Source organism: Aythya marila, assembly GCF_965140915.1.
Source record: "Aythya marila genome assembly, chromosome: 16".
NCBI classification, from domain to species: Eukaryota; Metazoa; Chordata; class Aves; order Anseriformes; family Anatidae; genus Aythya; species Aythya marila.
The window spans coordinates 15,032,613-15,049,566 of NC_139057.1; the positions used below are offsets into that span (position 1 = coordinate 15,032,613).

The 16,954-nt window shown below is 36.8% G+C and overlaps 1 protein-coding gene across 7 annotated transcripts in view; it reads left to right on the forward strand.

The window, feature by feature from the left end:
* Window positions 1–16,954, forward strand: part of NCOA3 (nuclear receptor coactivator 3) — a gene marked incomplete at its 3' end in the record, with an annotated part of 83,413 nt that overhangs the window by 63,141 nt on the left and 3,318 nt on the right. For all 7 annotated transcript variants that reach the window (XM_082773483.1, XM_082773481.1, XM_082773477.1 and 4 more), the window contains 17 exons: window positions 6–106; window positions 1,029–1,203; window positions 1,805–1,993; window positions 2,248–2,349; window positions 3,168–3,308; window positions 4,525–4,672; window positions 5,544–5,932; window positions 6,188–7,068; window positions 7,972–8,107; window positions 9,213–9,401; window positions 11,848–12,087; window positions 12,854–12,980; window positions 13,495–13,666; window positions 14,253–14,549; window positions 15,633–15,734; window positions 16,217–16,442; window positions 16,666–16,840. In XM_082773483.1, the coding sequence (XP_082629609.1) occupies window positions 6–106; window positions 1,029–1,203; window positions 1,805–1,993; window positions 2,248–2,349; window positions 3,168–3,308; window positions 4,525–4,672; window positions 5,544–5,932; window positions 6,188–7,068; window positions 7,972–8,107; window positions 9,213–9,401; window positions 11,848–12,087; window positions 12,854–12,980; window positions 13,495–13,666; window positions 14,253–14,549; window positions 15,633–15,734; window positions 16,217–16,442; window positions 16,666–16,840 (3,790 nt within the window). The remainder of the gene's footprint in view (window positions 1–5; window positions 107–1,028; window positions 1,204–1,804; window positions 1,994–2,247; window positions 2,350–3,167; window positions 3,309–4,524; window positions 4,673–5,543; window positions 5,933–6,187; window positions 7,069–7,971; window positions 8,108–9,212; window positions 9,402–11,847; window positions 12,088–12,853; window positions 12,981–13,494; window positions 13,667–14,252; window positions 14,550–15,632; window positions 15,735–16,216; window positions 16,443–16,665; window positions 16,841–16,954) is intronic.

The window sequence follows — 16,954 nt, forward strand, 5'->3', positions numbered from 1 at the left end:
TTCAGGAAAAGCTGTTTCTAATGATGATGATGTTCAGAAAGCTGATGTGTCTTCTACGGGTCAAGGAGTTATTGATAAGGATTCCTTGGGACCTCTTTTATTACAGGCAAGTACAAACTAGGTACCTGGTAAATCCCTATGGAAAAAAAAAATATTTAGAGCAGCTGAAACTATTACAATAGAGTCTGCAATGCTATAGTGAAATAGTATGCAAGAACTATATGGAACTATGAAAGGATCAGAAATAAAATCCATTGTGTTTTCTTATTTTTGCTGAAATAATCTGTAGAATGAAAGAAAAGAATAACCTTTGGCCTTTTCTTGTATTCTTGTACTTTACTTTTTCTGGCAGTCATTAACAAATTACTACTAAAGCAGGGCTTAGCCATACAAGGAATATTTTCCCTTAGGTTTAAGGAGTGTCCATTAAAATAAATGTATGAGGTTTTACAGAGACTAGGGGTCTGTGATATATTTTGATGTTTGTGTTTCTAAAATGTGGAGCATCTTCAAAAAATGCTGCTATCAAGCATAATAATCTAAGAAAAAGCATGTTTGAAACTATTGTTTTAAATAAAAAAATAATTTTTCTTTCAATTAAGAACATACAGTATTTTAACAAACGGATAGACTCTCTGTTACCTTGTCACTTGTTGGTGGAAATGTCTTCATGGTCAGGTCTTACTACTTGTTTCTACTGAATTTCTTCGTATTTGAGTTTGCCAGCTATTGAAATAATGTTATGAATTCATTATCTTGGGTTCAGATAAAGAAAGAATAAAATATGAAAGCTGGATATCACTATGAAAAATCTCAATTGAATAATAAATGAATAGATCGATTTTGGATATTGAAACAATTTCTTAACAGGCACAATTTTCTGAGCAGAAAAGATTGAAAATTTAGTACTACCAGTGAAAAGAAATGCATATATTGTAATTTGACATTTAGCACCTGCATAATTTTTAAACTAAATTATGTTCAGAATTTTGCAGTCTTATATGGTCTGTTGTCACGTTGATATTTAGGCATTGGATGGTTTCCTGTTTGTTGTAAATCGAGATGGGAACATAGTATTTGTGTCAGAAAACGTCACACAGTATTTGCAATATAAACAAGAAGATCTGGTAAATACAAGCGTCTATGGTATCCTGCATGAAGAGGACCGGAAGGACTTCCTTAAAAACTTACCAAAATCTTCAGGTAATGAAAGTTGACTTACTATACTGTCATTGGACTATTTGAAAATAATCAGAGAAGGAAAAAAACAAACACCTAAGTAACTTGTAACGGATAACCTCACAAAACAATTTACTTTTGCAAAGGAAGTTTGACTCCAAAAGTATATTAATTTTGAAAAAATGTTAGTACGTTCTTAATAATGCACAAAATTAAAATGTTCTTAATAAGCACACCACTAGAAATAAATGTGCTGGAAATTCACACTGTACTCTAGCCTTTTCAATTTGTTTACCTGTAACTTAAAGCAAGCGTACTAAAGGAACACATTTTGTGTAGCTACAGGGCTAGCTGAAGGAACTGCTTGTTTTTTAAATCTGGGAATGACTTTTCACCTGTCTTTCAAGTAAGAGTGAAAGTATCATATTAAGGAAAGAGGTTTTTTTTGTTTGTTTTTTTTTTTTTAAATTTAACTTGGCTCACAATATTACTATTCCCAAGGTATAGAACTGATGGTATATTGAGTGCATTTTAAAATTCTTTTATTTCTGTAATCTAGTAACAAGGTATCTAAGTTAAGAAAAATATAGAAAATCATTATAAACCCATACTGTGTTCTTTTAAGTTAACGGTGTTGCTTGGACCAATGAAACACCTAGACAGAAGAGCCATACATTTAATTGCCGGATGATGGTGAAAACCTCTCATGATCTTTTGGAAGATGTAGGCAGCCATCAGGATACACGTCAGAGATATGAAACAATGCAGTGTTTTGCTTTATCTCAGCCAAGAGCTATGATGGAAGAGGGGGAAGGTAGGAAATTTTATTCAATTACTGTGCAGAAAAGAAATCTCTGAGTAAAGGTTTTTGTTATTTGGTATATGTTATGAAATCTGTAGCTTATGCAATCCATTTCTGAATGAAATAGGAACAGAATGCAAAAAACTTAAATTCTTATTGTTTATACTTCTATTTTAACAATGCAAGATGCTTCAGCTATTTTATTAGTCTTTAACAGAATGAAATAAGGAAAAAATTGAAGAAAAACTATTCTTTTTTAAATACAGATTTGCAGTCTTGTATGATTTGTGTGGCACGTCGTATCACAACTGCTGAAAGAGTATTTCCAACAAACCCAGAGAGTTTTATTACCAGACATGATCTTTCAGGTGAGAAATGTACCCAAGATGAAGGTATGAAGGTATCTTTTTTGCCCACGTGCTTGTTTTAGATAAATAAGTAAGTTGTGGATCCATAGTGACTAGCAGAATTCATAACAAGAATTTCTAACTTTTTTTTTTGTAATATACCATCGTTGGCACTAGGGTGCAATAGCAAGTGTGGGACACATTTTCTGTCTGTATGCTGGTATGGCATTGTCTGGCAGGTTGGTTTAAAACATTGCTTGTGTCTTTACTTGGCAGCATTTCAAATTGTTTTCATTATGCTTTCCTTCACATGTAAGAAATATAAATCATAATGAAAGTTCTTTAGAATGTTTATATTTTTCTGCAGTACGTGAGCTAATATTTAAAGTGCTTTACATTGCTTAAATTGAAATACTTATCTATATGGGGCGTTTAGGTGTTTATGTTTGAGATGTTAATTTGTGGATGTTTAAGATGTTAATTTGTGGATGTAGCTGGTTAGTATAAAGTTTTACTGTCTGTGAATCCTTTAGATGCCTGTAACCGGAGATAAAGTTGCTGTATGTTTTCTAAAAGACCTAGCATTAACCTGTGGATGTTTGAACTTCTCTTTTATGATTATCTAAATCCATTTGGGTATTGATGTTTTAACAAGTAGCATCATACTCCCATATGGCAGATTATTCATAAATGTAGCTTCTGCATACTCAAAATTGGGTGTTACGGTGATGAACAATTCAAACAGTGATATTGGAGCCTTCAGAAATGTACCATATTTATATGAAAGGATTGGCATAGTCATAAAGAGTTTATTTTGCATGTTTTCTTCCATGTAACAGGCAAACTTGTTAACATTGATACAAACTCATTGCGATCTTCCATGAGACCTGGCTTTGAAGATACAATTCGTCGATGTATTCAGAGGTTCTTATGCCATAATGATGGACAGACATGGTCAAACAAACGCCATTATCATGAAGGTAAAAATCTGTTTGCAGTTTGCTTGTACTGCTTTTCCCAGTGACTGCATATTTTTCTGAAAAACAAAAGTGGCTAAAATTCTGCCTATGTACATTTTTTCTATATTTTTAGTTGATTGCTGTGACTCATATGTACAGTCTGAAGAAGGATGAACTGTTAAGAAATGGAAATTCTGATACAAGTTTTATTTTGTTTTTCTAATGTGTCTGTGTAGATACTTTTCATGGAAAATGCCAGATAAATAATCTGGAAGCTTGAAGTAATATTTTTTTCCATGGATGGATATAGCAAGGACAGTGACAGCCAAATTTCTGTAATAACATGTAATACTTGTTTGTCATTAGCTTGTTATTCTCTTTTAACATGACTTTCTTTTAATTTTATTTTGCTAAAGAAAGGATAGTTTACTTGTTAGCTAGTCTGAAAAGTGGTAATGTTTGTGTTGATGCCTTTTTTCATCTTATTCAAGACACAGGGTTTCAAAATATTTTCAGTGTTCCAGTGTTATTTTGTAATGCTACTTTGATAATCTTGATAAAGTGAAGTACAGCCACCATCTACAGTAAGAAAATGAAATTTCCTACATTTTCTAAACTCTAGTGTTTCTCAAGGATTAACAAATTCAAGTAGGGGGGATATTAAATAAGGAAAAACATGTAGTGGCAGAAAATGGAGATTCCACTGAAAGTTCTTCAACTTAATTGATTAAATAAATCCCACATTAAGAAGAAATTTGGGTCTCAGATTAAAAGCAGTGGTTTCCACAATTTTTTGATTAAAAAAAAAAAAAAAAATTGAAATTGAAAGTACTTAATCAGAAGCCTTCCAAATTTCACTTCTATTTTGTATTTGTTACCTATTTATTTAACTGAAGTTGCTATTTAAGTGTTGATTAGTCTTTCTCCCCAAGGATGAGTCATGGAAACCTGCTAATCTAGTCTTGGAAATCTGTTAAATGTAGAACTTTGCCAGCTGTGCACGGTTAGCACAAAATACTGCAGCATCAAAATAATCTTTTGTTTGCTTTTCTGCTCCCTCTGCTGTTAGAGGAGAAAATGCGTAATGCTTCCTTTAGTTGAATATCAGTCTTGGGTGTGTCTTGGATTATTTTTATCTTCATCAGAAGAGGGGTATTTTGCTGAAAAATTTGTAGGGTGCATATTAGCAATTTTTGGTCTTTTACATACGACTGATATTTGTGTATTTCCTTTACAGCTTATACACAAGGTCATGCTGAAACACCACTGTATCGGTTTTCTTTAGCGGATGGTACTATCGTGACAGCACAAACAAAGAGTAAACTATTTCGAAATCCTGTAACTAATGACCGTCATGGATTTGTCTCTACCCACTTTCTTCAAAGGTGAAATCAATGGTGTCTGTCATCTAAGTGTCATAGCTTTTAAAAATACATCTAACGTTGAAGATAACTGAAAAACTAGTATGCCAAAATATTTTATTTCGTTAAAGGTCAAACAGAAGAATAATAATTTGGGAAGCGGTGTTGCATAGCATGAAACTAAATGACACATTTATTCAATCTAAGATTTTAGTCGACATGCAGCCTCGCAGCTGTGTGGCAGAATGACAGTCCTAGTCAAAAGGGAAGTTTTTCCTTCTGTTCCTGCAGGGGGCCTGTTATTATGTGTTTAGTATTCTTTTGGGTTAACATTTACAATGATGAAACACTGGAAATAGAAATGCTTAGTTACATGCTTTATCTTGCATCTTGTTCTTTTTAATTGCAGATCAGTTAAAAAGACAACAACAAAACCCCCTCAGATGCATCACTGATGACTCAAATGTACCTTAAATAGCATTTCCTGTGACCTGTTCTTGTTGATTGCAGGAATAATTGATGTGCCACTCTGGAGGGAGTCTCTCAGCTTCTGGCATTAAAGTACCTCCAGATGCTGAAAAATGAGTAGTTGAGATTGTTCAGGGTGTGATTAGTGTGCATGTTAGGATAGTGTCATCCATTGACTCAGAAACAAAGTAGAAGAAAGAAGGGGTGATACTGTATGCACTTGTAACTCAACTCACCTAAAGGACTGAACACTTCTAGAATGAATAAATGAGTGGCATATTTCAGTTCTGCTTTTGTGGAGATGCTTGAGTTCTCACTTCTCTTATTGAAAAATTATTTAATAATGTTGTTCTGTCTTTATAGCACTTGATTCTGAATACAGTTTAAATTTGTTCTCTTGGGGTGTATGGGGTTGTTGAATTTACAGAGAGCAAAATGGATATCGACCAAATCCTAACACAGTTGGGCAAAACATGAGAACACCTGTGGCTGGAAATACAAATTCTGTTGGTGGTCTTATGAACATGTCACCCAGTCAAAGCATGCCATTGCAGAACAGGAACTATGGCATGGGAGATCCCAATACAGTGAGTCAGCTGAGCAACTCTCGATATGGAGGACCTGGTAGTATGGGGCCAGTGAACTCTGGACCAGGAATGCAGTCCTCTGCCTATCAGAACAACAGTTATGGCTTAAATATAAGTAGCCCACCACATGGTAGTCCTGGTTTAACGTCCAACCAACAGAATATAATGATATCTCCTAGGAATCGAGGGAGTCCAAAAATGAGTTCGCACCAGTTTTCTCCAGTTACAGGTACTTCATTTTTGTTGCAAGCTATATTTTTTTTAAAGCTCTCTTCTCCCACTTTTATCTGAATTCAATTTTCCATCCTTTTTAACAGCTCTATATGACCGTGTACACGTGACTTAAATGTATTATACCTAATTTCCTATTTAAATTTATTTTAAAGTAATTAACTCAATGTAGCAGTCAGACATAATCCTGAAGGAAAAGTAATTATAGTCAGTACTGTAATCTAATAAGTTTGCTCTCTCTTCTGTGATACAGGTATGCACTCTCCAATGGGATCTGCCAGCAACACCAGCAACAGCACTTTCTCCAGCAGTTCTCTTAGTGCTCTTCAAGCCATTAGTGAGGGTGTTGGAACTTCCCTGTTATCAACACTTTCTTCTCCGGGTCCAAAATTGGATAATTCCCCAAACATGAGTGTAGCTCAGCAAAATAAAGCAAGCACCCAAGATTCCAAAAGCCCTTCCGGCTTGTATTGTGAACAAAATCAAGTGGAAAGTTCCCTCTGCCAATCAAACAGCAGGGATCTCCTTAGTGAAAAAGATAGTAAAGAGGGAAGCCTGGAGACACCCGAAAGTCAGAGAGGACAATCTGAAAGCAAAGGGCATAAAAAGCTGCTTCAGCTACTCACGTGCTCCTCAGATGAAAGAGGACATTCCACAGCATCAAACTCACCGTTAGAATCTAATTGTAAAGAATCTTCTACCAATGTTACCAGTCCTTCGGGAGTTTCCTCATCAACATCTGGAGGGGTGTCTTCCTCCTCAAACATGCATGGGTCACTCCTGCAAGAGAAGCATAGGATTTTACATAAATTGTTGCAGAATGGTAATTCTCCTGCAGAAGTAGCCAAGATCACAGCTGAAGCTACTGGTAAAGACACATATCATGACACTGCTAATACAGCCCCATGTGGAGAAGGCACGGTCAAACAGGAACAACTGAGCCCAAAGAAGAAGGAAAACAATGCTTTACTAAGATACCTGTTAGATAAAGATGATGTTAAGGATCCACTTTCCAAAGAGTTGAAGCCTAAAGTAGAAAATGTGGATAATAAAATGGGTCAATGCAGTAGTTCTTCTATTCCTACTTCCAGTCAAGAAAAGGACATGAAAATAAAAACGGAACCAACAGAGGAGGTAGAGTATAATGTAAAGTGGTGGTAATGAACTAGCCAGTGTTTTGTTTTGTTTTATTTTTATTTTATTTTATTTTATTTTATTTTATTTTATTTTATTTTATTTTATTTTATTTTATTTTATTTTATTACAGTGAGTTGCTAAAAGGACATTTTCCCCCCCCCCCTTTTTTTTTTCTCTTTCTATGCACGTATAAACATTTCTAACAAAGTTATGTGCAAATGGTAGGCAACTATGTGGTCAGATTTTATTCTAACTGCCAACGTTCTAACAAATAGAGGTACAGGATATGTATTTAACCAAATGCTGTAGCTGTACTGAAGTCCTGGTGTAGTGCAGACTTTAAATTATTGTTTGATTAAGGTAGCATATATTTACAAATTGTTACCTAAAATTAAATCTTTAGCATCTGCAATTTCACATTGCACATGTTTATTTTTGTGGCTTATTAGGAAACAGAGCTGTTAAATGCCTTTATAATTAGCTGGCAATGCAATAGCAAAAGGTAAAACTAGCAGACATTATGTAATGTCATTTTGAAAATATAAACAATACACAAAAATGTGTAATGCTTAAAATAGATATTGACTGGGTTTAGTTAATTGGTTCTTGTACTCTTTTTTCCCTTAAATGAGGGAAAAGTTGTCTCAAATTTCTCTTGTTATTTATGTGTACCTCCAATATCACCTTATTCTCAAAATTAACAGAGCAAAATACTCTAAAAAACATAGTTAATTGATATTGGAAGTTCTTTGGAAATTGGGAGAAAGCCTAAGGTACTGTCTGTGAACTAAAACATTTATCTCAATAATATTGTTTATGATTAGTGAGGAGCTAAATAAAAGCTGAATGATAGTTGTATGATATTAAGTAACCTTGGTTATTTTACTGCTGCTTTTTCAGATGAGTGGAGACTTGGATAATTTGGATGCAATTTTAGGTGATCTGACTAGTTCGGAGTTTTATAATAATGCTATGTCTACAAATGGAAATAGCTTTGGAACAAAGCAAGCATTATTTCAAGGAAATGCCCCATTGAGTAAGAAATTTCATTTAATATCACTTTTGTTTTAAAATTAGGCTTTTCTTCTTACTTGATGTAAACATAATGCATCCTAAAATCTTTAGAGAATACATTTTGATCTGCTGTACCTTTACAGATAAATGCAATGCAAAATGGCAGCACTTATCTACTATGTACACAGCGAGTACACTTAATGTCAGTTCCTCATTTAATGGTATCTTAATGGTAGACAATCTGGATTGTCTACCAGATTTCTCAGAGGCAAAACATCAGGAAGAATGTTTTGTCAGTTGTAAATTGAAATTGAGGATTTTTGTTCCTTGCAGATGACTAAGGAAATAACATGGGACTGGTGGCAAGCCTTTGATTTTCCATTTACTCTATGTAAAACATCTTGTGGCCTGCAAATCCTAACCAATATTCCTCTTTGACATTGAAAGGAATGACCTTTCTTAACAGGAAGCTGAGTAGGAAAAAAAGATGACCTTACTAATAAACCAGCATCATTATCATTACAATTGTCATGTCCTTTTATAATGTTGGTCATCTCTTGATTATATGGGGTCATAGTTTGCTCATGTAACCTAAGGAGGTGAATCATGTATAATGAAAAATGTGAAATCAAGTACAAGAACATGTGAGGTCACTGGCAGCATTGGCTGTAGAACACAGTGATCTCACTAATAAATCCACGTAATGCAAAGTGCTCAAAAACATACTGCTTCTGGGCTCCACTTCATTTAAACAGAGATCCATTTGACTTGTTCTGTCTCCATGTCAGAGTTATCCAAAGGTTGGGTAGTCCACTCCTATATGTTAAAGTGTCTGAAATACTAGACTATTTCAAAATATTAAAAGCAGGGTTCATTATAAAACTGAACATAAACATACCTCTTTATGTCTATTGTCAGATGTAGTTGCGTTTGGCTTTGCCTGTGAAAGGTCTGAACTATACCTTCAAAATGTGGCTTGGGCAGTGAGAACATAAGCAGAGTAGCTAGCTATTGGCTTGTTTAAGGTCAAATATACATGCCTCTAAATAGATTAAATTTTTACAAGTAATTAATTGTACTTTCTATTTAAAATATACAATTGCAAGCTTCTTTTAATTCTTCAACAGGTATGAGGAGTCCCCAGTCTGTGCAGCCTACCCGTCCACCTTTCAACAGAGCCATGTCTTTAGACAGTCCTGTGGGTTCGAGTGCTCCAGTGAGGAATGTCAATGCATTCTCCATGTTACAAAAGCAAAATTTGATGGGTGGAAGTCCAAGAATGATTGAAAACCAGGAAAATTTTGGAGCAAATCTAGGTTTGTTGATTGAGTACAAATAGTTCTCATTGTAAAAGAAAAAGCTTTAATGCAAAAAATGTTGCAAGATTATAGTATGAGCTTTGGTAGAAGAACCATTAAAGAATATTAGTTTTATAATCACAGAATTTCTAGGTTGGAAGAGACCTCAAGATCATTGAGTCCAACCTCTGACCTAACACTAGCAGTCCCCACTAAACCATATCCCTAAGCTCTACATCTAAACGTCTTTTAAAGATGTCCAGGGATGGTGACTCCACCACTTCCCTGGGCAGCCTGTTCCAGTGTCTAACAACCCTTTCAGTAAAGAAGTTCTTCCTAACATCCAACCTAAAACTCCCCTGGCTCAACTTAAGCCCATTCCCCCTCATCCTGTCACCAGGCACATGGGAGAACAGACCAACCCCCACCTCACTACAGCCTCCTTTAAGGTACCTGTAGAGAGCAATAAGGTCACCCCTGAGCCTCCTCTTCTCCAGGCTGAACAAGCCCAGCTCCCTCAGCCACTCCTCGTAGGACTTGTTCTCCAGGCCCCTCACCAGCTTCGTCGCCCTTCTCTGCACCCGCTCGAGCACCTCCATGTCCTTCTTGTAGCGAGGGGCCCAAAACTGAACACAGTACTCGAGGTGCGGCCTCACCAGAGCTGAGTACAGGGGGACGATCACCTTCCTAGCCCTGCTGGTCACACTGTTTCTGATACAAGCCAGGATGCCGTTGGCCTTCTTGGCCACCTGAGCACACTGCTGGCTCATATTCAGCCGACTATCCACCATCACTCCCAGGTCCTTCTCTGCCTGGCAGCTCTCCAACCACTCATCTCCCAGCCTGTAGCTCTGCTTGGGGTTATTGTGCCCCAGGTGCAGGACCCGGCACTTGGCCTTGTTGAACTTCATGCAGTTGACCTCAGCCCATCGGTGCAGCCTATCCAGATCCTCCTGCAGAGCTTTCCTACCCTCAAGCAGATCGACACACGTGCATAGCTTGGTGTCATCTGCAAACTTACTGAGGGTGCACTCGATGCCCTCATCCAGATCATTGATGAAGATATTAAAGAGGACCGGCCCCAGCACCGAGCCCTGGGGAACACCACTAGTGACTGGCCTCCAACTGGACTTGACTCCATTCACCACGACTCTTTGGGCCCGGCTATCCAGCCAGTTTCTAACCCAACGAAGCGTGCGCCAGTCCAAGCCAAGAGCAGCCAGTTTCTTGAGGAGAATGCTGTGGGAGACGGTGTCAAAAGCCTTGCTGAAGTCAAGGTAGACCACATCCACAGCCTTTCCCTCATCCACCCAGCGTGTCACTTTGTCATAGAAGGAGATCAGGTTCGTCAAGCAGGACCTGCCTTTCATAAACCCATGCTGACTGGGCCTGATCGCCTGCTTGCCCTGCAAGTGCTGCGTGATGACTCTCAAGAGGATCTGCTCCATGAGCTTCCCTGGCACTGAGGTCAAACTGACAGGCCTATAGTTCCCCGGGTCTGCCCTCCGGCCCTTCTTGTAGATGGGCGTCACATTTGCTAGCCGCCAGTCAACTGGGACCTCCCCCGATCGCCAGGACTGCTGATAAATGATGGACAGTGGCTTGGCCAGCTCCTCTGCCAGTTCCCTCAGTACCCTCGGGTGGATCCCATCCGGCCCCATCGACTTGTGCACATCCAAGTGCCATACCAGGTCACCAACCATTTCTTTGTGGATTGTGAGGGCCACATTCTGCTCCCCATCCCCTTCCACCAGCTCAGGGTACTGGGTATCCAGAGAACAACCGGTATTGCCGCTAAAGCCTGAGACTAAGAAGGCATTAAGCACCTCCGCCTTTTCCTCATCTTTTGTAACAAGGTTTCCCCCTGTATCCAGTAAAGGATGGAGATTCTCCGTAGTCCTCCGTTTTGCGTTGATGTATTTGTAAAAAGATTTTTTGTTGTCTTTAACGGCAGTAGCCAGATTGAGCTCCAGATGAGCTTTGGCCTTTCTAATTTTGTATATTAGTTTTTATTATTTGTTATTATTACTAGTTTCTATTATTTTTATTATTTGAATATTAGTTTTATAATCAGTATAGAAATACTTCTTAATTATTATCTCTAGTTGAGGTTTTAAGAATATAGCTGTTTATTTATAAGTGAAATTATTTTTGACTATTAAAAGTTTTGAATTTAATGTTTTTTTGCTATATAGAAGCAAGAACAAGTCATAGTGGCAGTCAAACATTGGCAACTTAAAATATATTTAATGAGTATAACTGATGATTCAAAACTTAGAATGGTAAGCTTTAATTGCTTTTGTTAAGTGTTCAGTGAATTGCTCTGTCACTGGTGAGTGTCTTTGTTGGTGTAAAAATAAATGAAAACCAACAACAAATAAATCTACTTACAGTTAGTTTTAAAACAAAAATACGTATTGCATTCTAGAAAAAAAAAGACTGTATTTTCTGCTTTTCTTTATAGTGAGCACTCCCAACAGAAGTGTAGCTATGAATCAACACCAGTCCGGAGACTGGGGTTTGCCAAACTCAAAGGTTAACAGGTTGGAACCTACAAGTTCTACTTCAGTGATGAGACCAGGACCTGAGTTTAGTGCATCGCTGCCCAGACCCACAGCAGGCAGCTCTATGCCTGGACTGCCCGTTCGTTCTAATAGCATACCTGGTACAAGGCCAATGCTACAACAGCAAATTATTCACATGAGTAAGTTCTTTATTTTTTATTGTCATACTTAGCACTATCTCATTAGTTTTTTTGCAAGCATCATCAAAATGTTTTCAGTTTTCATACAATGCTAGCTTTTCATCTGAAGACTTGACTTTTTGAGGTTAAGACTTATCTCCCCTGACTGGGGCATTTGATGACTTGTTGATGTTCTGTTTATTTATTTTTTTTTATTATTATTATTTTTTTTTTTCTGGTGATCTGCATTTTATGTATATGTTGTTCATGCTGAGTCTCCAGATCTCTTTTGGATAATTTAATGATTATTTCTATTTCTTTAGTGCAGTACTTCTCTGCTAAATTCCAGGAACTGGATGCCATTTATGATTATATGTGAAGATGCTAGTATTCTGATCAATTTAATTCACATTATTTGGTACCTAATTTGTTTAATAATCTTTGACGTAGTTATTATTATCATTACTGTGAACTTCTCAGTGATCAGGGCTTTTAAAAGCTTTTTGCAACATTTTTCAAAACTCTTCTCACATGGCTTATCCAAATTTCATATGGAACCACATTGCAAATTCAGGTACTCATTTAAGTACTCATATATTTAAATCTGTGGTCATATCATATTTCTGAAATAAGCCTGAGGATGAATTTATGTATGCACCTTGAAACATGCTAATTAGTAGCTCTTGAAGCTACTTCATAATTTATGTGATCTTCCACAACACTTTGTGTGAACACTGAAAAACAAGATGACACCTTTTGTTTTAAAAACAAGTGTTTTACCTCACAGGGTCAAATGAGATTAACGTGGGTTTGGGGGGGAATCCCTATGGACAGCCGGCACCATCTAACCAGCCAGGATCATGGCCTGACAACATGCTGTCCATGGAGCAAGCATCGCGGAGTTCACAAAACAGGTAGAATTAAGGAAAGTTTTTAAAAGTGTTTGAATACAACTGTTCACTCTGTCAGATGAATTTAAGACGTGGAAAAAAAAAAATCAAAGTAGCTTATGTGGTGGGGACAACAGATCAGAATTTATTTCCTATTCTGCTGGTATTTTGTCATCATATGACACTGGACCTCTTTAACCCAGCCCCAGAAAAGGTTTTGCTAATAGAACCAATCAGTCCCTGAGTTGGGAGGCACAGAGAAAAGAAATGGGAAAATCTTACATTATGTCTCTCTGGCACATTCAGAAGTTAATATTTAGGTACCAGGAGAAAACAGAATTTGCAAATGTTGAAGAATAGATGACAGTTGACTGGGTGTTTCTAGACCTAAATTTGGACATTAAGTTTTTAAGTCTTACTTCAGTCTTCTGGGTGATTATAGTACTTCATCATCACCAGGGCAATATATAATATAAAAACTAAGTACATGTCTCTATAGTCCATAATGGTTGCATTTTTTTTATATATATATTTATAGACAATTAGTGAGAAACTCTTTGGATGACCTCTTATGTGCAGCACCAAATGTGGAAGGACAGAATGAGGAAAGAGCGCTTTTGGATCAGCTGCACACTTTGCTGAGTAATACAGATGTCACGAGCCTGGAAGAAATTGACAGAGCGCTAGGAATTCCTGATCTTGTAAACCAAGTAAGAAGGAAGAAATTCTGGGCTTTTTTTTTTTTTTCCCAAATAGCCTTTATTATTTTGGTATGTGAAAAGAAAGTGAGGAGAGCCTCCTCACTCACATGTCTCTTCTCACTTCCTTGATGCTGTTTTTCTAAATCTCTTTGGAAGTATTTGTTTAGAGTAATGGTTATCATTGGAGAACTTAGAATTGATTAAACTGATGAATGAGTAGGACACTTTCTTCTAATTTCAGCCTGCCTGAATTTGCACGACTAGCAAACAGGAAAAAGAAATTCTGTTAAAATCTTCGGAATTTACTCGAAAAAAGAAATCATACCATCATTTGTACAAATCATACCATCATTTGTACAAATCATACCATCATTTGTACAAACTGCAGTTTAAAAGTGCAAAAGGGTTTGAATAATGATATTGATCTGCTTATGTGAGTAGTGTGCAGCAGAACTGATTTTAAAATAAATTATTAACAATCACTTTTGCTATTTCACTTGTCTAGAGACAAAACTAGTAGTAATCTTGCCTATGCTATCTTCTACTCAAGAAACTATTGGTCTCACTAGCAGTATGTGTTTTACGTCTCTTGAAGGGGCAAGCTTTGGAAGCCAAGCAAGATTCATTTCAAGGTCAGGAATCTGCAGTGATGATTGACCAGAAGCCTTCATTATATGGTCAGCCCTATCAAGGGCAAGGGGCAGCCCTGCCAGGAGGTTTTAGCAACATTCAGGGACAACAGCCATCCTTTAATTCAGTGATGAATCAGATGAGCCAACAAAGCAATTTTCCACTTCAAAGTATGCATCCTAGAGCAAATGTGATGAGACCTCGGACCAATACACCAAAGCAGCTCCGCATGCAGCTCCAGCAGAGGCTTCAGGGGCAGCAGGTAATCTTTTGCTCCTGCTTTTACTCTTTTGTCTTGTTTCAGAATGAGGTGTGCTCTGAACTGTGTATTACTTCAGGAATATGGAAATTGACATTATAGCACATGATTGAAAGGACGGAACTTTAATTTTAACGGTGCTTTTTAATTAAAATGGTAATCCTGTACAACATCTCTGGATGATCTCATTATCCATGTTAAGATTATCATTTTTAACCACTAAATAAGCAGTTACATTTTTCCTGAAAACCAAATGTTCTTTTTTTTTTTTTCTTTTTTTTCTTTTTCCCTGCATTTGAGCTTATTGAGATACTATTTTGCCTTCCCTTATGATTTGCTGTTGCCGTAGGTTTTTTCTTAGGACAGAAGTTGAGAGAGTAGGTAAAACCACTTTATCTAAAGATCTTAATACTGGCTTGAAAGTACTGCTTTAAAAAATTGCTGCATGATTTCAGTATTGAATTCCCATGAAGTCCTGATACCAAATATAAGAGAACATCATTGAATATGAATTTAGTATGGAGAATGCTTCCTGTGCTGTGGCCTTTCAGAAGTACATTTGGACGTGGTGAAGTTTTGGGTAATAGAAAATGTACAAATAAAACTCAGAAAACTGAGACAGTGCTGTGTGACCTGGAATGGCAACGTTAAATCCTTAGGAAATGCTGTCTTCTGTCTTGGCTGTTCTACGACACTAGTTCAAGCTGTATGGTTTTGGGATGTTGTGATAGAAAGGAAGGAGAAAATAGTTCACTATTTTAAACAAGGCTGGAGATTATACTCTTTGTCCCCAAACATGATTTGGAACAGAGAGATAGTCTGTTATATATTTATTCTTAAAAAGTGCTATTTCAAAAGGAAAAATAAAGCCAAGTAGTACTGCACTATTTGAAGTTTTTTTTATGTGTCTGTCTGAGCTTGATAACAAATAGTTTGGTACTTCAGGGATGTCAAATGAGGAAAAATTAACCATTGTTCTTTAGAGATTCAAGTGGTGTGTAAAGAATTTTTTTTTAAGGAGTTGCCATAATTTTGTTCAGATACTGGTATTTTCAAGCTAACAGTGCTGAAATATCTTTTTCTAAGTTCATGAATCAAACCCGTCAAGCCCTTGAAATGAAAATGGAAAACCCAGGCAGTAATACCTCAGTGATGAGACCAGTTATGCAGCCACAGGTGGCATCACAGGTAAGTAATTATTACACTAACGATTTCTGAAACAGTCATTTTTACACAGACACATCTTTTACAGGTTTGTTTAGAATTTAAACCTTTTTTTCATGGTGCCACAGCATTTTTTTTTTCTTCCATCATATAATTAAAAAAAAGGTGTTTTGTTTTTTTTTTTTAACCTCTTTTATTGTTGAGACTTCAGAGAGGTTTGTTCATTGGGTCCATGCTATCAATACAGTGTGCAAACTGTCTTTTCCATGTAGGAAGTAATAGACAGTCTACTCTGTCACCTGTTTTGTACTAGTAACAACTCAATTAAAACCTTTGTTTGATATTTGGATATTTTTTGTAATAGCTGTGGGTTTTCTTAAAAATAAAATTTCTTTCTATTCTAGTGAGTGATATACTGGGTCTTAGATTGTAGACCGTTTGATTGAGTCTGACAACTTTATTTGTAAAATTTTTCTAATATGATTTTTTTTTTCTTTGGGGGATAGCAACAAGGTTTTCTTAATGCTCAAATGGTGGCTCAGCGTAACAGGGAGCTAATAAGTCATCATTTTAGACAACAGAGGATGGCAATGATGATGCAGCAGCAACAGCAACCTCAGGCCTTCAGTCCGCCACCAAATGTGACTGCCTCAGGAAGCATGGACAGTGGTCTGACAGGCCCTCCAATGGCTCAAGTTCCTCCACAGCAATTCTCCTATCCACCTAATTATGGTACTAGTACTAACATGGTGTTTTTTTTGTTTTGTTTTGAATGTCTGTCTGGTGTTCTTTTCCTTTTTTATTTATTAATCCAAATTTACTAAATACTGATCATTCTGAAAAATGGAAATGTTCCTATAACAAAGATTATTTCCCCCCCCCCCCCTATCCTTGCAAGAAGATAAACCAAGGCCTAGGTGATGATAACTGAGTATAGTGTTCTTTGTCTTGTCAGGAATAACCCAACAACCTGATCCTGCTTTTAGTAGAGTATCAAGCCCTCCCAATCCAATGATGTCATCAAGAATGGGACCCTCTCAGAATCCTATGATGCAGCATCCTCAGGCAGCAGCAATGTACCAGTCTCCTGAGATGAAGGGCTGGCCCTCAGGAAGCATGACCAGGAGCAGGTAAATTTACAGCTATAACCTATAGCTCAAAAATTGTTTTCAGTTTGCCCAAAAATAGAAACTATTGCTTGTAGTAAGAAAAGGTTATAGAAAAGGAAATAATAACTATATTTC